This window comes from Arachis ipaensis, chromosome B09 (assembly GCF_000816755.2).
Source record: "Arachis ipaensis cultivar K30076 chromosome B09, Araip1.1, whole genome shotgun sequence".
Lineage (NCBI taxonomy): Eukaryota > Viridiplantae > Streptophyta > Magnoliopsida > Fabales > Fabaceae > Arachis > Arachis ipaensis.
In genome coordinates this window covers 4,797,027-4,819,971 of record NC_029793.2, presented here as the reverse complement: position 1 = coordinate 4,819,971, position 22,945 = coordinate 4,797,027, and the positions used below count along the sequence as shown (strand labels likewise).

At 35.2% G+C, this 22,945-nt stretch overlaps 3 protein-coding genes across 4 annotated transcripts; 2 read left to right on the top strand and 1 right to left on the bottom strand.

The window, feature by feature from the left end:
- LOC107617329 (pre-mRNA-splicing factor SYF1) lies at positions 67-6,661 on the top strand. Of its 2 annotated transcripts, XM_016319069.2 has the most exons (6): positions 67-523; positions 1,115-2,656; positions 2,777-2,961; positions 3,065-3,235; positions 5,476-5,928; positions 6,022-6,661. In XM_016319069.2, the coding sequence occupies exons 2-6, from the start codon at positions 1,153-1,155 to the stop codon at positions 6,460-6,462; spliced, it is 2,754 nt and encodes a 917-aa protein (XP_016174555.1). In that variant the 5' UTR covers positions 67-523; positions 1,115-1,152; the 3' UTR covers positions 6,463-6,661. The 2 variants fall into 2 exon arrangements, with proteins under 2 accessions (XP_016174555.1, XP_020968042.1); XM_021112383.1 differs by lacking the exon at positions 67-523 and having other exon boundaries at positions 1,095-2,656.
- LOC107614807 lies at positions 13,285-14,363 on the bottom strand. Its single transcript, XM_016316940.1, has 2 exons — positions 14,355-14,363; positions 13,285-13,935 (listed from the first exon to the last, which is right to left on the bottom strand). Exons 1-2 carry the CDS (start codon positions 14,361-14,363, stop codon positions 13,285-13,287), a joined length of 660 nt encoding a protein of 219 aa, XP_016172426.1.
- LOC107619525 (hexokinase-2) lies at positions 15,200-21,096 on the top strand. The gene is made up of 9 exons (XM_016321818.2): positions 15,200-15,664; positions 16,568-16,718; positions 16,813-16,995; positions 17,588-17,662; positions 17,804-17,959; positions 18,071-18,169; positions 18,255-18,385; positions 19,577-19,658; positions 20,445-21,096. Exons 1-9 carry the CDS (start codon positions 15,393-15,395, stop codon positions 20,781-20,783), a joined length of 1,488 nt encoding a protein of 495 aa, XP_016177304.1. The 5' UTR covers positions 15,200-15,392; the 3' UTR covers positions 20,784-21,096.

Sequence of the window (22,945 nt, the reverse complement as noted above, 5' to 3'; positions counted from 1 at the left end):
AATTAAAAAATTAATTTAATCTCATCATGAAACGATATGATGTACCCATTTTACCCTTGTTGTTTTCGGTCTTAGCTTGATAGCTTCCCCAGTGCTTAGCCATTCTTGCACATTCTCGGTGGAGTTGTCACTGTTGATGATGGTTCTGAAAACCGACCGGTTCCTTTAAACGACGCCGTTTTGCTATTTCATCAAAAGGGTTTCTGAATTCAAACCCAGAAACCAGTCTCTCCCCTTTCACTCTCACGCTGTCACCGAGAAACCACTAGCCTCCATAGTTCCATCTCAGCTCTTCCTTGAAAACCCTAGCCTCCATAGCGCCGCCGTTCATCTCACCGTCGCCGCCTGGTTCGTGGTGGTCGTTCGCCAATCCTCCTGGTTCGTTGTTCTCGAAGGCCCTCCCCTCGTTCGCCCAACGCCAGTGTCTCCAGGTCCTGCTCCGCATCTCTTCGCTCGTCGTCCGTCCATCGTGTTCGTCGTCCGGCGATCTCCCTCAAATCTCTGCTCCCTGCCCTCGCCGAAGGTAATGCCAGGATGCACTAGAATTGTTCAGTGCTTTGTTCTTGGTTGATTGGCTTTGCTCACTGCTTGATAATAAATTTTAACTCTGTTACTGGCTTGTTCTTGCGTGTTCTTAGTTGATTAATCTTGTTACTGACTTACTGCTTGATGATAAATTGATACTGATTCGCTGTTCATCCTTGTTTGTTCTTGGTTGATTTAGCTTTGCTCACTGCTTGAAAATAAATTTTAGTTCTGTTACTGACTTGTTCTTGGTTGATTAACTCTTGTTATTGTGCTGAGCTTGTTAAAATTGGGTTGAAAACTTTATTAATCTTTGTTAAAGCATGTTAATTTTTGTGTTGACCTTGTTAAAATTGTTTTGAAAACTTTGTTAATCTTAGTTAACAAAATTATTTTGATATGGATTATATTAAGTCTTAAAATTATGTTAATCTTAATGGCATCCAAAAAATACTGATGGATTACATTAAGTCTTAAAATTATATATGGTAAAAATTATTTTCATAAAAACTATGCAATTTTTATTTTTGCACAGTCGTTACTAGTCTACATCTTCTCATCACACTTTTTCTGCTGCTGCTGTTCTTAGATTGATAAGCTTCCGTATCCGAATTCTCCTCCGCCGTGATGCCTTCATCATCGTCAATTTCTCAGGACCTGTACCCTTCCCAAGACGACCTTCTGTACGAGGAAGAGATTCTCCGAAACCCTTTCAGCCTCAAGCTATGGTGGCGATACCTAATTGCTCGTTCCGAATCTCCCTTCAAGAAACGTTTCGTCATTTACGAACGCGCTCTCAAAGCCCTTCCAGGTTCCTACAAGCTCTGGCACGCTTACCTCCGCGAGCGCCTCGATCTCGTTCGAAACCTCCCAATCACTCACTCTCAATACGACACACTCAACAACACTTTCGAGCGTGCTCTCGTCACTATGCACAAGATGCCTCGAATCTGGATCATGTACCTCCAAACCCTAACCCACCAGAAGCTTCTTACAAGAACCAGGAGAACCTTCGATCGAGCTCTTTGCGCTTTGCCGGTCACTCAGCATGATAGGATCTGGGAACCCTATTTGGTTTTCGTGAGTCAGAGGGGTGTGCCCATAGAGACTTCTCTTCGGGTTTATCGTAGGTACTTGAAGTATGATCCTTCCCATATTGAGGATTTTATTGAGTTTTTGGTGAATTCTTGCTTGTGGCAGGAGGCTGCTGAAAGGTTGGCTTCGGTTTTGAATGATGGCACGTTTTTCTCGATTAAGGGGAAGACTAGGCATAGATTGTGGTTGGAGTTGTGTGAATTGCTCACTAGGCATGCTAATGAGGTCTCGGGGTTAAATGTAGATGCCATAATTAGGGGCGGGATTAGGAAGTTCACTGATGAGGTTGGCAGGTTGTGGACTTCGTTGGCCGAGTATTATATTAGGAGGGGTTTGCACGAGAAGGCGAGGGATGTGTTCGAAGAAGGGATGTCAACTGTTGTGACTGTTAGGGATTTCGGTGTGATTTTCGATTCGTATTCACAGTTTGAGGAGAGCATGCTTGCTTACAAGATGGAGGAGATGGGAATGAGTGACGAGGAGGAAGAAGATAATGGTGAAGAAAACGGTTTTGGGGATGGGGAAGAGGAGGATGTTCGGTTTAAAGGGGAGGATTTTGAGAGGAAGATCTTACGTGGGTTTTGGTTGAATGACAAGAATGACATAGACTTGAGGTTGGCACGTTTTGATTACCTTATGGAAAGGAGGCCGGAGTTGGCTAACAGTGTGCTATTGCGCCAGAATCCTCACAATGTGGAGCAGTGGCATCGGAGGGTGAAGCTTTTTGAGGGTAATCCTACGAGGCAGATACTGACTTATACCGAGGCTGTCAGGACAATTGATCCCATGAAGGCAGTGGGAAAGCCTCATACTTTGTGGGTTGCCTTCGCCAAGCTGTATGAACATCATAAAGATCTTGCCAATGCCCGGGTCATATTTGACAAGGCGGTACAAGTGAATTATAAAACTGTGGATAATCTGGCTAGTGTCTGGTGTGAGTGGGCAGAAATGGAGTTGAGACATAAGAATTTTAAAGGAGCACTTGATCTTATGAGGCGGGCTACAGCAGAACCATCAGTTGAAGTCAAACGAAGAGGTATTCTTGAATTGATGTTGCTTAATACATTGTACTTCCATTCTAGTAGTTTGATATCAATTGTGTTTGTTGAGGGAAATGAACTAAGTTCTATGTTTTTTCCTTATGTTTTACTTTTAGTGGCTGCTGATGGGAATGAACCAGTTCAGATGAAGTTGCATAAATCTTTGAGATTGTGGACCTTTTACGTCGATTTGGAGGAGAGTCTAGGTACTTTGGAGTCTACCCGGGCTGTTTATGAGCGGATATTAGATTTACGAATAGCCACACCACAAATAATTATTAATTATGCCTACTTTCTGGAGGTATGGAGCAAAGACTGTGTTTAATACTTATTTTCTTATTTATTTTCCATGATTTCTAGTGATTTGGGTTGATATTGATAGTTTGTTACACTGATGCATACAGGAACATAAATACTTTGAAGATGCTTTTAAAGTGTATGAAAGAGGGGTGAAGATATTCAAGTATCCACATGTGAAAGACATATGGGTCACATATCTGTCTAAATTTGTGAAGAGATATGGAAAGACAAAATTGGAGAGAGCAAGAGAGCTGTTTGAGAATGCAGTTGAAACGGTAAGTAAATTATTTTTTTTGTGGAAGCCAAGTGTTGTTAAATTATTTGTTCTTTACAAGTTTTATGATGATGATATGGGAACTGGATTATGTTCCAAATTTATCAAAAATACAAAAAACCTCTTTACTTGTTTCCTTAAATGGCCCACTATTAGTTGTCTGCTTAAGTTAGTATTTCTTTGAATTCTGTATGCCTATAATTTACATTATGCAACTTGAATGCATAGAATGTTGGTTACTTCTACATGAAACGCTCAAGTTGTCATGTTGATGTAGATTAATTGTCGGTTAGTTATTTGGTTGGAGCACTGTTCACATGTTCAATGATAGATTTTTTAGCCAAATTTTATGGGATAAGATTAGCTGTTTTACTTTTATTTGGGGTAAAAGGTTAAAAATAGTGTAGATTAAAGCTAAGATGTATGTGCTATGAACTTTCAAGTTGTCATGTTGATGCAGATTAATTGTAGGTTAGTTATTTGGTTGGAGCACTATTCACACGTTCAATGATAGATTTTTTAGACAAGTTTTATGTGATAAGACTAGATGTTTTACTTTTATTTGGTGTAGAAGGTTAATAATAGTGTAGATTAATGCTAATATGTGTGTGCTATGTGTTTTTTATTATAAAAGGGTACTAAGTAATGTGATTAAGCTTGTATGATACTTATAATTAAGGTTTACTGTGCAAGAATATACTCAATATAGTCATCCTCCAAGCAGAAAGAGTGAATTTTGATGGTGTAGGGTCACTTGGTGATTTACTCTTTTAGGGTTTTAATGGTCATTCTACCATTTGGGATACAACTACTCTTTACCTGATCAGTTATACTTCTCGTTCTGCTTAGGTTAAAACGACTTTAAACCATATTTTGGCCTATATACGTAAAATAAAGGACATTAGGAATTTAGGATTCAAGTTTCTATGTTTGAGGTGTTGGACTTGTCTATTATGAAATCTTAGAGGTTGATAGGAACCAAGGAGAATTATTAAGAGAATGTGTGTGCCCAATGAGCTTTGTCATAAAAATGGGGATAAGAAAGATATTAGGGAGGCATTCCTTTGGTGATAGGCTTCAGCATGGATCTCTTTTAAATTTTTGATGGTTTGATTATTTCTTAGTTTATGATAGGGCATTATGTAATATATGTAGCTGGCTCCATTTAGTGCGAGAAGACTAGTTGTAGTCTTGTGATATTTGAAGTTGTGCTTGTTGAAAGTTTGATATTTATATTTATTATAGCAGTACAATTGCGGCCTTAGACTTTAGCTTATGTAGAACAGGGCCTATTGTCTATAAATTTGGAGGCCCCATGGTGTTATACTACCTATAAGTCTTTGGTTTCCTTGAAGGTACTGTCTAAAGGGCCCTTGCTTCTGATTCTGGGAGGACCATTGGATGTTTATTTTTCCTTTTTTTTGGGTTTACTTTTCGTTATTTTTATCAGTTATCCCTCTTTACATAATTCCCCTATCCAGGATTTTTGTGTTAGCGTTCCAATGTATGCAGTAGCATCTCACTTTCTGGTATTTAGACAGATTTTTAGACAAAGATGTTTTTCTAGAGGACTTTCTATCTCTGATATGTTGAGAGATTAGAAAGCCACACACTATTGATATTCATCCTTTTTTTTTTTCTTGTACAGAAAATCTGTTATCCTCCTAGCTTTCTGTAATTATCAATCTTCTCAATATAATTTCTATTTTACCATAATGAGAGTAGGTAGAATTAGGAGGTTAAGCTCAGGATTATGTAGATTCCCTGGAGAATCGCTGGTGTCTATAAAGTATAAACCTTATCATTGCAGAAAGTATTGCTTCTATATACTTATTCAAGCAGTTAGTTCATTTTTTATCTGAGATATTGATAACCGCTTATGTGGGAGATTCTCAGACGGGAAATTTGTTTAGAAAGTCAATCTTCCCTGCATATACAATACTATTATGTACTGCAACCTATTTATGCAATTTATGTTTATATAGTATTATACTATTATTGTATCTAAATGTTTAATGGATTAGAGTAACTTTTACCATTAGCTTGTGTTGTCTTCACATTAGTTGTACGGAAGTTGTTTCTAGTTTGTCAAGGATCATTGTTACTAATCTTCTTTTAATTTCATTATTCAATGTTTTATTCTAATAATCTGTTTGTTTTTGTCAAATATGGCTGTTTAATGCCGAGTACAATATATATGATGGCAAGCTAATCCAAATTTGGGTGCATGTTACCTAACAGGCTCCAGCTGATCAAGTGAAGCCTCTTTACCTGCAATATGCTAAGCTGGAGGAGGACTATGGACTAGCCAAGCGAGCCATGAAAGTGTACGATGAAGCAACTAAGGCTGTTCCTAATGATGAGAAGTTAAGCATGTATGAAATATACATTGCTCGTGCATCTGAGATATTTGGTGTACCCAAAACTAGGCAGATCTATGAGCTGGCAATTCAATCTGGTCTTCCGGACAAAGATGTCAAAACTATGTGCCTAAAGTTTGCTGAGCTGGAGAAAAGCTTGGGAGAAATAGATCGAGCACGTGCAATATATGGACATGCCTCTCAGTTTGCCAATCCACGATCAGATCCGGAATTCTGGGAAAAGTGGCATGAATTTGAAGTTCAGCATGGAAACGAAGATACCTTCAGAGAGATGCTTCGCATTAAACGAAGTGTCTCTGCAAGCTACAGCCAGGTAACCTAGTCTTTTTCCTTTTGGCTTACCATGTAAGTCTGTAACATTGTATGTTTTATTTTTTGTTAACCATTACTTCTATTGTTTCTGCAGACACATTTCATATTGCCAGAGTATCTGATGCAAAAGGATCAGACTGTGAATCTTGATGAAGCCAAAGACAAGTTGAAACAGGCTGGGGTCCCTGAGGATGAAATGGCTGCTTTAGAAAGGCAACTAGCCCCAGCAACAAACGATACAGCGACCAAAGAGAGAAAAGTAGGGTTTGTGAGTGCTGGAGTTGAATCACAGACTGATGGAGGGTTAAGAGTCAGTGCGAATCACGAGGATATTGAGTTACCAGAAGAAAGTGACTCTGATGATGAGGAAAAGGTTGAAATTGCACAAAAAGATGTTCCTTCTGCTGTTTTTGGCAGTTTGGTTCGAGGTAGAGACGAGGGTGGAATGAATGGAGAAGCGGATGGTACTAAAGATCAAGATAATGAGAGTCGGCTTGGTGCCCTTGAGAGAATAAAGAGGCAAAAAACAAAATGAAATGCCTGATCACAAATTTTGTATACCAGTAAAAATATTTGAATCTTTTTTTATGGTTTGTAACTTAGTAATACTAACTAACATCAATCTAACCTCAGTTGTTTAACTGTATTTCAGACGTCTTGTGCATCTTGCAGTAAATTGAGTTGTAGCACAATGCTTTTGTTCTTTTTAAGGTTTCTGAGTTGCAGCAACATTCCATCGTTCTGTCTGATATAGCATCCAGCAGGAGCTGAAAATTTGTGCATGTTTTCTTCAAGATATGTATTTTGTATTCATCTATTATTTTTATAAGTTATGGAAGGGCAATCTCTCCTTAATAGAGTTAGTTCCTACATCCACAGAGAGTGATTAGTATTAGACTGTTAGCCATTAACAAACTCCTAAGTCCTAACCAATCTAGACAAAAGATTGAGGGGTTTCACCTTTCGTCTGGGGACAAGCTTCTCTCTTATTTTTGCCTCCAAGCTCCAAGACAAACCAAATTCATGTTTTATTTTTTGTTTTTCTTTTATCACCTCACTCATTAGTCATTACTTCTTGGACATGTCAACATCACCCAACATTTTCCTATGGACTCCATTTTATTTTCTTAAGTAATCATTTAACCTTCAATTAACACACTGATTTGTGAATTCTTTACAAGATCTCCTAACCACTCAAAGTTCCTCTAAGTCTAACAACAATTTCATTAAACCGGGTCAACCAAGACTTAACCTTGAGCTAGATATTACAAGAAAAGTATTATCGTTTTTTTTTTCTTTTTTTCAATTAAGAAGTAAAATTAAATGTAAAAAAAAAAAATCTAACAACTTATAGCTTTCATCTAGAAAAAATTAAAAAGAACTATTTAATATTTTTAAGCATGAATATAAATAAATTATAAAGAAAATACATTAAAAAATTACACTCTTAATTAACATATTTCTTGATTAATGTTAACTATCACTTAAATTTATACATAATTAAAGAAATCCAAAATAAATGAATAGAAAAAGTGACTAATTTTATAAAGACTAGCAAGATACTCGCGCCATGCGCAGGCAAGATAAATAAAGACTATAATGCGTAAATATAAAATATATTTGAGATATTATTTGGTGTAAAAAATAAAGGAGCATTGATATTGTTTGAAAAAAATATGAACATATTTAAGCAAACAGAAAAAATTGCTATTAAAAAAAAATGCTATGGAGTATTATGTTATGTTGTTATTCATAAGTGATGCTGTCAAAATATAAATGATGTTCTAAATTCTCTGCTAATTAGAAATTAAAATCAGGCATGCTACACATACAAATCTTTTTGGCTTACAAGCTATACAAGTTGCTCCAAGTCCAAGAAAAAAACACGCGCACTACTCTTTTAGAATCAAGCGTCCAACGCACGCGCCTTAATCACCTTTCCACAATACCTTCACTCTTCCTCTTCTTTCTCAATCAAAACGCAAACCGTCAAGATTCAAAGGACATTCGAAACAAACTACGATTCTGCAGAAACGTTCCAACTTCTCGCAAAAAGTAGAAGAAATCAAGAAAAGATACAAATCTCTATAAAAAATCACCAGAAAAAATAAAGAAACATTATTCAAGGTACTGTTTTACTGTTCTTCTAGGTTTTTCTTCTAGATTGTCTCTGCCATGTGCCTCATCCTTAACCAGCAAAACATTAAAAAATTTCAAGAAGAAATATGCTTTAGCAAATCATAGATTATATTAAAGATTAAACTAAACTAAATAAAATACAATAAATAAGCTCAAACAAATATGATTTAGCAAAACATAAATTAACTACACTGAATAAATGATCAAGACTCTGGTATTCATATCCTCCATTCTTCTCAAAGTTCGAGTCATCAGGGGATTAATTCTTCTTGTACAACCTTTTCTTTTTTTCTTGTTTAAAGTATTGGCAGCTTGCTTCTTGCTTCTTGCTTCTGCAGATTCATATATGAATCAAATGATTCACCATTAATCCCAATGATTGGTTTTTGAGATGCCTTCTTACCTGCAGATCCTATCATAATTTTGTTGAAGTGTTAAATTTGAAGCCACCAAATTTTTTTGTTGGTTTGATAGTAAAATTTCTTTAAACAATTTATTTAATTTTTGTGTTTGTTTTTTCTGAATTGGAAAAGTGTGTGTAATTGAATTTGGTTGAGACAATGGTTTGGTGCTGATGAAAATTTTCTTGGGAGCAATGGGAATCGATTGTGATAAGGGCATGTTGATAGTGGGCTGTGGTGTAGGTTGTAGTATGGGCTGTCTGTGGTGTGGGTTGGGTATGAGTTCAGATAACTTGGTATTTGGATGCACAATTGGCTCACTAGGTGGTGTTGGAGTCTCTTGCTCAGTAAAGATACACAGTTGACTTAGAATTATGTTGATTTTCTTAACACAATTGTATTGTTTTAAGTCATTCTTGTCACCTTCTCTACCAATACATTCATCATCATCAGACAGTTCCATATAATCTATAAACAGGGGTGTACATGGTTTGGTTAATCCAAAAATCAAACCAGTTTTTTGGTTAACCAAAAGTTTAATCTTAGTTAATTAATCAAATTGGTTTTACATGATAAAACTGATTATTAACCGGTTAGCAAATTTTAAAATCAAATTTTAATTGGTTATTAAAATAAAAAATGATTTTAAAAAAATAACTGGTTTTTAGTGTAATGTTGCAGAAACACAGAGCATAATGCAGTAGCCAGAACAACAATTCTCCATTCAATGAGACAGATAATTAGAACAACAATTCTCCATTTAATTCATATAAATTAATTAAGTCCTAACCAATCAAAAAGTGAACCACAGTGAAAAAGAAACTTACAACAGGATCCATTGAAATGAAGAGTTCAATAATGAGAGATTTTAAAATCTATGCATTTTCAATCCATTGAAATGAAGAAGTCAAAAGCATACTAATGAAGGAACAAAATATAACAATCAACAAAATAGAAAAAAAAACCCAAATAACAAACTCAGGATAAAACTCAGAAGGAGGAGGCTTACCTCAATTGATGAGCTCCGGTGAGCCACCGACAAAAGAAGAAGAGAGCCGAAAAAGAGAGATACTCCGATGAATCAAAGTGAAGACAGAGTCGCGAATGAGAGGTCGAGGTAGAGAGACAGAGTCGCGAATCAAAGTGAATACTCAAAGAGGTAGAATTCCGACAAACCACCGGCGAGTTCTAGCAAGAGGCAGAGGAGAAGAACTAGAACTGTTGACGGTGGCAAAGAGTGAATTTGGTTTTGTTGAAGAGGTTTTGTCGTTTTGAAATTAGGTTTTGATTTTAATTTGGTTTTGGTTAACCAAATCGAAAAGATATAGTTATGGATTTTAAAATTGTTTTATTAAACTGGTTAATCAAAATGTGGTTATGATTTTTTAACCGGTTAACCATATTTTAATTTTTTTTATGAACACTCCTATTTATAAATTCAGGGATAGAGGGACCATGTTTAAAATAGATTTGGATGACATTATGGCTTTGGCAACAGAGACTAACCATATACCTTAGATCCTGGTCCAGCTTCAACCCCCTCAAACCGTATTCTAAACCATTTTAGGGTCCAAGTACCAACAAGCATCAGCTTTATCATAGCCTAACTCCTTGTAGTAACCAATTATGGCCTAACTCCTTCTTGCCAGCAAATCTTGTCACATATTTTCTAAGTGACTTTGTTGAAGTGTTAAATTTGAAGCGACCAAAAATTTTTGTTGGTTTGGTGGTAAAATTTTTATAAACAGTTTGTGTAATTTTTGTGTGTGTGTGTGTTTTTTTTTTTTTTTGAGTTGGGAGAGTGCGTGTAATCGAATTTGGTTGAGACAATGACTTGGTGCTGATAGAATTTTTCTTGGGAGCAATGAGAATCAGTTGTGACAAGGGCATGTTGATAGTGGGCTGTGGAGTGGGCTATGGTATGGGCTGTAGTATGGGCTGTGGTGTGGGATGTGGTATGAGTTAGGATATGAGTCCAGATGACTTGGTATTTGGTTGCACAATTGGCTCACTAGGTGGTGTTGGATCTCATACTCAGTAAAGACACACAATTGACTTAAAATTATGTTGATTTTCTTAATACAATTGTATTGTTCTAAGTCATTCTTGTCACCTCCTCCACCAACACATTCATCATCATCAGACAGTTCCATATAATCTATAAACTCAGGAACAGAGGGACCATCTTCGAAATAGATATGGATGACATTATCGTTTTGGCGGCAGAGGCTAACCATACCCCTTAGATCCTGGTCTAGCTTCAACCTCCTCAAACCGTATTCTAAACCATCTTAGGGTCCAAGTACCAGCAAGCATCAGCTTTATCATAGGCCAACTCCTTATAGTAATCAATTATGGCAAAAACATCCAGGTAATCTGCATCAACTCTAAACCATTCATCAGCGCGATTTGATGTGTATACAAATATTCCATCAGAAATTTGGGTCTCAAACCTCCCTCCATAGTGAAAAATGAGCCTCGACCGATCACTCATCTGAAGAAACACAACAAAATATACAAGAGTTCACCATTACAGAAATTTTTAATTTTCAAAAAATGTTAAACACTCACATACTAACAAACCATTAATTAACAAACCATTAGCTACACACTATCACATATATTTAACTTTGCAAGGCAAAATATCACCACAAGAAATTAGCACTATGGCCAAAATAGAAACTCTAGACCCTAGAACACAACCACAAAAAAAAATGAATAATAGAAAATATTCAAAAATGTTAAATGTAAGTATCAGAATTACAACATACCATGGTAATCACTTAACTAACATCAACAGAGTAAAACAAATAAAAATAAAAAACCTAAACCCTTACTGTTCACCGGAGAAAATGTTTGTGGCTGATGATGTTGATAGAGATGAAAAGTTTCGCTGATCAAATGAGGGGATCGCGGACGACCGCCAATGAGCCGCGACAACGCTGACTTGAGGAAGACGAAAAGGTGATGAGGATGACGAGAACGTATTGCAATTTTTGATAGGAAAGAAACTTTAGGTAATAAGAGGACCATTTGAGAGTTTTTTAATTGGGGAGGATAAATTATGGGGACAAATCGGCATTGTTTTGCTGTAATTGGAGGATCACCACTAAACAATGTCATTTAGTTAAGTACCAACTTGACACTTTACTGTACACTTCAATGCTGTTAAAACGTCTCTTAACTTTTGGACCAATGAAAATTTACGATTTTGAATGTGAAGGACTTATTTAATTATTTTAAAAAATGAAAAATTAATCTAAAGCGAGTTAAAAATTTCAAAGACCAAATTAACCATTTCGTCTTTATTTAAATAAAAAATTCCCTTAAAAATAGTATTAAATGAAAGACTGCATCTTTGGTCCAATTTTTTTTGTCAAGTGTCCATTTACTTGCATATGTGCGTTGTACCGAATTGAGGTATGCAACTTTAATTTTTTAAATTCGTTTCTATTTTTATAATTTAAAAAAGAATTTTGTTATTGTATGTTATAGCAAAAAAGCTCACTTGAAACCAAATAACCTAATGTAACACACCTCTTCAACGAATATTAAAAAAGAGTCTAATTATGTACATAAAATCCTAACAAATACCGTTCTATCTTTTTTAATTTATCTTTTAAAATACCACTAATGCTTTTTCCATGAGGCTTTGCCTTTTAATCTAAAATCCTAGAAAAAAGATGATTTAAAATGTTTTTTTTTTTTGAAGTAGAGAAGCTTAACACAACAAGGTGGAGCGTAGAATCTATCAATACTACTGACTATTCAAAATAAAATCACTCCTAGTTATCTTCGGCATAGCCATCAACAACCAAAGAGTTCACCACCATTCCACTCATCAGATAACGTAAATAACCTGGTTATGATGTCCCCCACGCTTGAGCCTTGATCCCTGAAGATCCTCTCATTCCGCTCTAACTAAATTGTCCAGATAACAGCAAAAAAGCCAATCAACCACCTCTTCCTCTCATCCTTTCTTGCTGCGACATTCGTCCAACTTTCGAAATGTTGCTTTAATGTACCTGGCATGGACCATGTCCTTCCAAGAACGAATAGCCATGCACACCACACCTGCCAAGCAACCTCACAACCAACAAACAAATGAAAAACAGACTCCACAGACTTACAACATAAGACGCACTAACAATCATTTTGGTTAATCACACCTAATCTACATAATCTTTCCTTCGTATTCACCCTCCCCACCAATACAAACCAAGAAAACAATTCAATCCTTGGTGGTACGAAACCCCTCCAAATAGCACTCGTGAAACTATAACTTGTTATTTCTTCCGGAAGAACTACTTCTTGCACCTCCTGCACAAACGAGTTAGTGGAATAAACACCAGATCTATCAAATTTCCAGACCACTCTATCCTCCCGCTCAGTTGTTATTTTCACTGACTGTAAGACCACGTATAGTTGGTTTACGAGTTCCAACTCCCATTGAAATAACTCTCTCTGCCATTGGAAACTCCAAATCCACTCGAGCTCATCCCAAAACTCGCAATCCCCTATAACAGATCCTTTAAGGGTTGAGACCGAGAAAAGTCTTGGAAACAACTCTTTCAGAGAACCATTAGGTAACCAAATATCCTCCAAAATCGGACTGTTCTGGCATTCCCTATATCCATAGACAAGCCTCTGATCATATTCTGTCGGACTTGTGGGTCTCTGATTTGTAGCTGACAAATGTCCTTCCATGGGCCCCCTCTTGTAGGAACACGCTGACCACACAGCATCTCAGAAGGGTTCATGTTATTACATGAGCACACTACTTTCTTCCATAAGGGACAGTCCTCTTTCGAAAACCTCTACCACCACTTAAAAAACAAAGCTGCATTTCGAATCACTGCATCACCAACTCCCAACCCACCTGCCTTTTTTGGAGCCATCACTACCTCCCATTTTACTAGTGACACCCCATGCCTCCCATCCTCTGTACTCCACAAGAAACGTCTTTGGAGAGAGATCAACTTTTTCGCTACTGTCTTTGGCAACTTGTATAAGCTGAGATAGTAAACAGGCAGGCTATTCAGAACATATTTAATAAGGACCAGCTTACCCGCTTTGTTGAGCGACTTAGCTTTCCACAGACTTAGCCTTTCTTCCACCTTGTCAATCACTGGTTTCCATGTCTTCACCAGCCTCGGATTTGCTCCCAATGAGATACCTAGATAACGTACTGGTAAGGATGCCTCCTTACACCCCAGCAACTGACACATCTTACGCGCCCAACGCTGATCACTATTAACCGGAATGAAGCTGGACTTCTCAAAATTAATATTTAACCCAGACATCAGCTCAAAGCAACGCAACAACCGCTTGTAGTTCCTGATAGTCTCTTCCTCCGTAGGACAGAAGAGGATAATATCATCTGCAAATTGTAAGTGTGACAACTCGATGTTATTCCGTCCAACCAAAAGCGGAGAGATACGTCCATTACTCGCTGCCTCCCAATCATCCTATGTAAAATATCAACAACTAGCACAAATAAAAAAGGAGATAATGAATCTCTTTGTCGTAGGCCCCTTTTTATTTATTTTTGTATGATCAATACATACACAAAATCCAATTTCAATAGAACTGTTTTGTTAGGATTTTATGTACATAATTACATAATTTTTATTATATATATATATATATTAGAATGATTGTGATAGTGTTGATATTAGGTGAGATATATGCAATCCTTCTTTCACATGAATTAAGAGATGAATGTTTGGTAAAAATTTATTGATAATGCAAATATGTATGAATCGCAAATCGATATAATGTAAATTGGAATTATAAATGTTGATGACATGCAAAATTAAATTTTAAATCATGGTCAAAAAAGTGCTTAAACGGAGCCTTATTTCTTGCGATAGGAGTGTTGATCAACCTGCCCCATTTGCATTACGAATCACACACATGATATAAATATTGTTTTCTAATAGTTTTTCCTTAATCTGTCTTTTCTTTTTACGTTTAAGAAGGGTGGATTACGTGAAGTATAAGAAGCCTTTACATTGTGCTTTTGTTCTATGCAACCTTTAATCTAAGCAATTAAATTAGTTATAATTTAGAGTCTAGAATTTAAGATAAATAATTCTTACTATATTCTGAATTTTTATATTTATTTGAGTTGAATTAGTTATATTTTTTTTTATAAAAACAGGATATTAAGATAGAAACATAGAAACATAAAATCGTGTTTGATAGATGAAATATAAATAGAGACATTATGTCAAAAAATATTGAATTAATGTATTTTGTGTCTATCCTCAAAGAAAGAACACAGAGACACAACTTATTTTTTATTTTTTCTTTCATTATTGAGTGAATATCCTACCCAACCCCTGACAATTTCATAATTATATTTTTTTATTATTATATTTTTCTTTTCAAATTTTTTGAATGAAAAAAAATACGAATAAATTGAATTTTTATAATTTGTTCTAATTTATCACCAAACAAAATGTAAGAACACACAATTTTGTATCTCTATTCGTTGTATTTTGTTCTCGTCTTGTCTTGTTTTATCTTCAAAAACAAAACCTAATAGAATAATAATATTATTTGTTATATTTGAAAAAGAAAATAAAAGGTTATTTTAATAATAACTCTTCTTAACAAGTACAAAAAGTAAGTAAAATATGGATGGTTACAACTTACAACTTAGAAGAGTTCATAACCTAACACAAGTATTTATTTACATTATTATCCATTTTGAATAAAAAACCTCATTTTTTTTTGTTTCATTCTTAGCCATCTTTTATAGGAGATGCATTTTTTTCTTAGCCATTGCCACTTGTAATAAGACGTATAAATAAATCTCAACACGAAAACACTCTCGATCATGGCGATCACATCATATGGCATGTAATTAGACACCACACACAATCTTCCAAATTCGCAGCGATTCTTTCAAGTAGTAGCTATGGGTCGAGTGGTGGTGGTCGCGGCGGTGATTGGGGTGGCGACGGCGGTGGCTGTAGCAGCAGTGGTAGGTCGCCGGTTTGTGAGAAAATGGCGTCGTAGGGCGAAGGCATTGGCGATAGTGAAGGAGGTTGAGGAGAAGTGCGCAACCCCTATCGCCAAGCTGAGACAGGTGGCGGATGCCATGACCGTTGAGATGCACGCCGGTCTCGCATCTGAGGGTGGCAGTAAGCTCAAGATGCTCATCACTTACGTCGATAATCTCCCCACTGGGTAGTAACAACTCTCTCTTCTCTAATCTCATGTTTCTTTTTCAATTTCTTTGATCCGATTAATCTATCTATCTATCTGCATTGATCTTAATCTGAGTCCTATGCTGCATGAATATGAATATGAATATCAATACTGTTGTTGGATACAATGCTGTTTGATAAGCGTTCCTTTTGCTTTTGAATTCCTCGAGAAATTAATGTATTTGGATCTCGAGGAACATATAGAGTGGAAGAGGCATTTGTTTTGGAAAGATGGGAGTGCAAGGCAATGTAATGTTGGATGAAAATATAAGGTTTCAAAATAGCTGTCAATTTGAAAACTTGGTCTATTAGTGTGTTTAATGTATTTGGATGCAATTTACATTATTTTACATTGAGTTATGAATGTATAAGATTTTCAAAGTGATAATAGATGTTTTGGAACGGAAGTTTTGTACTTTTTTGTGTGTCACAGTGGCATTTTGGCATTGGTTTGAGGATTAATGAAGAGTGATAGAGAGAGAAATGGAAGGCAATGTAATATGAAACATATATTTCTATAAGGCAATGTAACATTAACAATGCAATGTATATGGATAAAACTTTACACCAATATTACATGGACTATAAATGTAACAGATTTTCTAAGTCATTCAAACTGAGAGATGTTTTTGAATGGAGGGTCTGTTTTATATACAAATATGATACGCATACATTTTTGACTGTTTTTTGTTCATGGACTAGACGGAAACACATTTTTTATTTTTCTTTGTTTTGAGTTCTTGTTCTTTTGATGAATGTAAATCCATTTGCATTGTCAAAATTTTCCTTTTTTTCCCCCTTTCTTTTTTAGTTGTTCTTCAACATTTTAAAACTATGGAGACAGCGAATGAGCACTGATTTGATGCATCCCTCCCTTTTTTAGGGATGAGGAAGGACTATTTTATGCATTGGACCTTGGAGGAACTAACTTTCGTGTATTACGTGTGCAACTCGGGGGAAAGGAAGGTGGTATTGTTAGTCAAGAATTTACTGAGGTGTCAATTCCGCCTAAGTTGATGGTTGGATCATCAAGTGTGAGTCCTTTGTGTTACCTTAACAATTGTTAATTTCTTTGTGCAAGTCTTTTGAGAAACAATGACTAAAAAGTTTAAACAAACTCTGATGCAGGCACTATTTGAATTTATTGCATCAAAACTTGCGAAATTTGTTGCCGAAGAAGGACCAGATTTTCAAATTCCTACTGGTAGACAGAGGGAACTAGGTTTCACCTTTTCCTTCCCTGTCATGCAAACATCAATTGATTCTGGGAACCTTATAAAGTGGACAAAAGGCTTCTCCATAGATGATACAGTTAATACCGCATCCTGATTCCTTTTCTTTCATTTACTTCATTTCAAGTCGAATCTTCTTGCTGTATATTATGGCACTTTGTGGATATGATTTATTAATGATTAGGTTCTAAATCCTCAATTCTGACTCCCCAACTTTGAATTTACAGTTACATCACAAGTTGATATAATAAATTATTGTTAATAATAATCATCATATTATCTTACTACATTACATAAGTTACTGAGGATATGTTCATGAGGGCCCAAAATTTATTTCCTTCTTGTTCTAAATGTCATAAAGTGTCAGTTCATCTATCAAAAGTAGTTAGTTTGATCACTTCTCTGTTTAAGTCTTGTATTTCTTTCCACTTATTTCTTAAAGAAGTGGCTGAAAGTTTACATTGCCCATGTATAGTCTGTGACTTTTCCATGTATAGGGTATCTTATTGTTAAAAACGTGTTAGAATCCCCTCCTTAGGTGGTTCAAGGTGTAGAGTAACTTGTTTATGTGGAGTAACTCATGCTTAGTGCATAAAGGCATTAGGAGATTTTATTGAGGGACATAGCTTATCTCTGCATTTATACTTTTTTTTTTTGTGTTGTTTGAATAGGTTGGTAAGGATATTGTGGCAGAATTGACAAAAGCCATGGAGAAGCAAGGCCTTGATATGCGTGTAACAGCTCTGGTAATTGAAGTTTTGGACTCTCTAATGACATTCATTCTCAAGAGTTTTGTTTATTCTGAAAATTTTTAGTGTTCCAAAGTCAAATTTCTGTTTGTGGCATTTTTTTTTTCAGTATGTACTTATTTTCGTTGTATATACTAGGTCAATGATACAGTTGGAACATTAGCTGGAGGTCGATACACAGACAAAGATGTCATTGCTGCTGTTATTTTAGGTACTGGAACAAATGCAGCATATGTAGAGCGTGCTCAAGCAATACCAAAATGGCATGGTCTTTTGCCCAAGTCCGGAGAAATGGTAACCAGTTTCTGTCTTACTTTTCTTTAGTGTAAGATGGCTACAGATTATCTGATATGAACGGTAGAATAAACATTCCAACCTCTCTGAATTCATATGAGATGGCTGCAGGTTATTAACATGGAGTGGGGAAATTTCCGGTCTTCACATCTTCCCTTAACTGAGTTTGATCATGCATTAGATATGGAGAGTTTAAACCCGGGTGAACAGGTGAATTCATGTTCTTTCTAGATTCCATAATATCTGCCTTGATAAAGGGGGTTATATGACTTGTCTGTTCATTTCTAATTTCCAGGTTTATGAGAAGATAATTTCTGGTATGTATTTGGGAGATATTGTTCGAAGAGTGCTATGTAAAATGGCTGAAGAAGCTTCCTTTTTCGGGGACACGGTTCCTCCAAAATTGAAAGTTCCGTTCACATTAAGGTTTAAAATTAGCCTTTCTATTACTGGGATCCAGTTTATCCAATTAATTTTCTTTCTGTTGTGTCCCTTTTCCTTTTCTCTCCACCTGCTCAAATAATATTCACCTTGAAACTTGCTTCTGATATCAATAGTTGAATTTGAGCAAATAGACACTTATTGCATGCTTTGTTTATAATGAACAATGAACGTTTGAAAGTATAATAGGAAGGAATAGAATATGTGGTTTCTCATTATTTATTCTGAAATTGCTGTTGCGGGTAAGCATTTAGCCATTAAAGCAACGATCTCTGACTCACTTTGGAAGAGAGTGATTGCGTTTTTTAATGAAATAGGAAATGTGCAAAAGAATGTTTTTGTCGTGTCTACTGGATATAGAAGGATCCTTCTAGGTTTAGTACTTTCTTAATAATAAAATAGGAAATGTGGCTAGATGAGAGATCTTTACAGTTAGTTGTAAAGCTTATGGAGAGATTTTCAAGTTTTCATAGCCATCATAATAGAAACTAAGAGGGGAACCTTATGCACTGACATTCATCCATTCTCATCTGGAGTAGGATTCTTGGTAGTTTGTTGCTGGTGATTTTTAGTGTATCTTCAGTCTGAGAGAGTTTTTGTTAATACACGTATCAAAGGTTTTCTCATGAGAGTAATAACTATCTAAATGACAGCTTTCATTTCCCATGTTTAGTGATCAGAGTCCATTATCAGATTACCACCTGGCACTCATGCAGAGGGATTGCATAATTATGTTTTACCAATGCTTTTTTATATGTCTTATGGTATGTTTGAAGGCTCCAACTTCTGTGGGGCATTAAGAAAGTAGACCTTGGATAGTCCAGGCCTTGAATCCCTAATGAAAGTCTCCAATACTCAGTACAATTTTCATATGAAAACTGTGATTAGTTAGTTAACTACAGGTGTTTATAGTTAATATACTGCTCACTATTGGTTTGTCTTAGGTATCCATTAATAATTATATGGGCTTAATTGTAATTGGGAATTATGTGAAGAGTGCGGGATGCGTGGCATGGGTAAAGTGTGCTGTAACTAAAGGGAATAATATAACTGAATGGAAGAGAATGGGGGGTTTTTAGGGTTTAGGGATTTTACATTATGCTTTAATACAAATCTGAAATTCTACTATTGTTGGGACAAACTTTTATGTCATGACCATGAGTGTTGGATGTGCAGGACACCTGACATGTCTGCAATGCATCATGACACATCTGCTGATCTCAGTGTAGTTGGGAACAAACTAAAGACCATTTTTGAGGTATATAAAATTCTCTATACAGTTTAATATTTATAGGAAAGCTTCTTCTGCATATGTTATGCAAGTTATTTCAACCTTTGGTGATATCAAGGTTATCTATACTCTTATAATTAGGGTACAAAATTCACATATTGAAGAGTTTAATTTGATACATTGTTCAGTGTAATATTTTCTTTTTTTTTGTTTCTTCTTTTACATTGTGATTTGATTAGACCTTGGCACACTGCTGAACGCATGTTAGTTTCTCATTTGAAAACCTTCACACAATGGTTTATTTAGGCAAGGATTTCTCACAGATTTTTGTCTAAACATGGTTTGATATTTTAAACAGAAATCCAAAGATATTCTAAGGGTATAACTATTTACAAAATTTATGTAAAGGGTCAAGCAGCAAGTAATATGTGATTATTTGACAGTACTAAACTCTTAAACTGAAAGTTTATCAATACTAAACTGCATACTGAATACCTTTATTACATTTTCAATATTTTAGTTCTATCTGAACTTGTGATTCATGTTGCAACTTCTAGCTTTTAAAAGTTGTCAGTTCCATTTACACATGGGTAAACTACATTGACCTCCCATATAATTAGGCAATATTATATATAACCTCCCCCCATTTATTGAAGTTTATACTAACCTTTTCGAGATTTAGGTTACATAATACTCAGCACTTATATTTTGCAAAATGTGACACTAACTTCCTCTATAAACATAGCACTGAAGTGTATTTTTCCCATGATACTTTTATTGACTTTACTAATTTTCTCCTTGTACAATATTTAGATACAAGATAGTTCATTGGAATCAAGGAAGGTGGTTATTGAGCTCTGCAACATTATTGCTACACGCGGCGCTCGTCTTGCCGCTGCCGGCATGTTGGGTATCCTGAAGAAGCTGGGGAAAGACACCATCAATGACGGTGAGGGTCAAAGGTTTGTGATAGCCATGGATGGTGGATTGTATGAGCATTATGATGCATACAGCAAGTGCCTAGAGGATACCATGGCTGAGTTGCTTGGTGAAGTTGTCTCACAAAACATTGTCATAAAGCACTCCATGGATGGTTCTGGAATTGGTGCTGCTCTTCTTGCTGCTTCTCATTCTCAGTACCTTGAAGGCTAAGTTACCACTTATATTATTATTTTTTGTGTTTGTATCAATTTTTTTGGAGGTCATTTTTCCCGGCTTGATCCTCTACAGAGTTGACTCTTACACTTCTTGTTTTAAGGCAAATTTTGCTCTTTAAACTTATTGTTTAAGGCAACGTTTCCTTGGCACCATTCCTATACATTCATATATTTAATTCATTCAGAACAATTCTTTACTTTTTTACTTCTTGTATTTGTCTTAACCACATTCTCATCCCACTGTATTTTAGTTATGTGAACAAATTTTGCAGTGCCACAATTAAATTGAAATAGTTTCTTTAAGCAAATTAGTCTCCTTTAAACTTAATTGGCCATCTCATTATAACAAGTGAACTACTCAATTCTTTGCCAATAACAAATTGGTACAGTGATAGGCAAATTTGAAATTGAGTAAGGTGAGGAAATTAATAAACACAAGCAAGGACCCAATCAATTCAATTTTATGACCTGATAACAAGGTAAGCAATATGTTTTTATTTCGTTTCTCTTAATACCTCAAAAGATGTTTAGATCTTGTCTCATACGACCAACTTAACCTGCACTTTACTACTTTGTTTTTGACATTTAACATTAATAAAGATCATTAACTAAAGGCAACAACCTTTACTTTGCCTCCATTTGTGCCATCAAGGACTTGAGTGTACCAAGTGTCTTCCTGTTAATGAAGACTTTGAAGTGTTAACCAAAATTGTTCACGTTGACTCTAAAAAAAGATGAAACAGAAACACCGTTTTAAGAAACAAAACAAGAAAGATATATCTTTATTTAAGAGTCATTAATATATTAGTAGTAGTTTCTTGAGGAAGTGTTTACTTTTTTGTACCTAGTGATGGACACCCAACTTGGTATTTGATAATTACAATCAAAACAAGTTCATACTATTTCAATTGTTATTTAGTGCTGAATGCAAGTTTAGTTAAAGTGGATCTACCCTATTATTGAATACAAATTTCTGATTTGATATTTTCCAGATCCATAATTAATTACATGCCGAATTGGATACCTGAATTATGATATTTAAATCAACTATGCTACGTGTACACCAAAATCAGTCACGAGTATAAAATATATATTGGAATACAAATACACATTAAAAATAAATTAAATCACACATGTATTTATATATAAATACATTGGTGGATAATTTTAGTGGCTGATTTTGGTGTATAAATAACATTTTTGTATTTAAATTAACAACTAAAATGTGTCCATTTATCGACTATGCTAGGTAAACACCAAAATCAGCCACTAGTATTAAATACATGTTGGAATATAAATACACATTGAAAATAAATTAAATCACACGTATTTATACACAAATACATTGGTGGTTGATTTTAGTGTACAAATAACATTTTTAGTCTATTTATATATCAAAGAATAAGACTATAGGCCAATGAGCTATAGCTCAAAGACATAGTCTCCCCATTCTCACTGAGAGATCTCGGATTTGAATCTCATTTCTAACTTAAAAAAAAAAAAAAAACTATACTATGCAACGGTACGTAGTTAAATTGGTATAGATACAAAATACGAAAATTTAGGTCTTCATAAATTATTTCAACAATAAAATTGTATTTTCTCTAAGTAAAAGTGTAAAACAAGACAGAATTTAACTACCAAGTGTGTTTTGAGGGGCATGTAGAGTATAATATTTGGTGTTAGTAGTTAGTAGGCAAAGGCATTATTTGTCAAACGTTTTCAATTGTGAGAGGCAATGTAAGTATCTTTGATGAGAGGTCCTTGCAACTTGCTTTTACTTCTTTGCCAAACAACCTGCTGCCTAACGTTATTATTTTAGGGGCTCTAAGGTTGCGTGTGTAATAATTCCCTTCAATCATGTTTTAGATTTTTGGACATTACTATTTTTGGTATTCATCTACGAACTTAGTCTGAATTCTAGTTCAAGAGAAATTTAGACTTTCTAATAATGAACCATCATTTCTTATTGCCAACATAAAGTACCAGAAATGTTATGTATACAGCAATAAAGTTTTAATACACAGTTGTAATTGTTAGCAATATATATATATATAACTATTTATGTCTTTTTCATATTAAGTCAAATTTTTTAAATAAGTGATTTTATAATATAGTATTAAAAATTTTATGATAAAAAAGTTAGAGTTCGATCCT

Excerpts from the sequence above, each read along its gene's own strand:
- LOC107617329 (XM_016319069.2), top strand. The coding sequence starts at position 1,153 with ATGCCTTCATCATCGTCAATTTCTCAGGACCTGTACCCTTCCCAAGAC. Across the intron at positions 2,962-3,064 it reads ATTATGCCTACTTTCTGGAG|GAACATAAATACTTTGAAGA; the intron begins GTATGGAGCAAA and ends TGATGCATACAG. Across the intron at positions 5,929-6,021 it reads TCTCTGCAAGCTACAGCCAG|ACACATTTCATATTGCCAGA; the intron begins GTAACCTAGTCT and ends TTGTTTCTGCAG.
- LOC107619525 (XM_016321818.2), top strand. The coding sequence starts at position 15,393 with ATGGGTCGAGTGGTGGTGGTCGCGGCGGTGATTGGGGTGGCGACGGCG. Across the intron at positions 18,170-18,254 it reads GTTTAAACCCGGGTGAACAG|GTTTATGAGAAGATAATTTC; the intron begins GTGAATTCATGT and ends TCTAATTTCCAG. Across the intron at positions 19,659-20,444 it reads AACTAAAGACCATTTTTGAG|ATACAAGATAGTTCATTGGA; the intron begins GTATATAAAATT and ends TACAATATTTAG.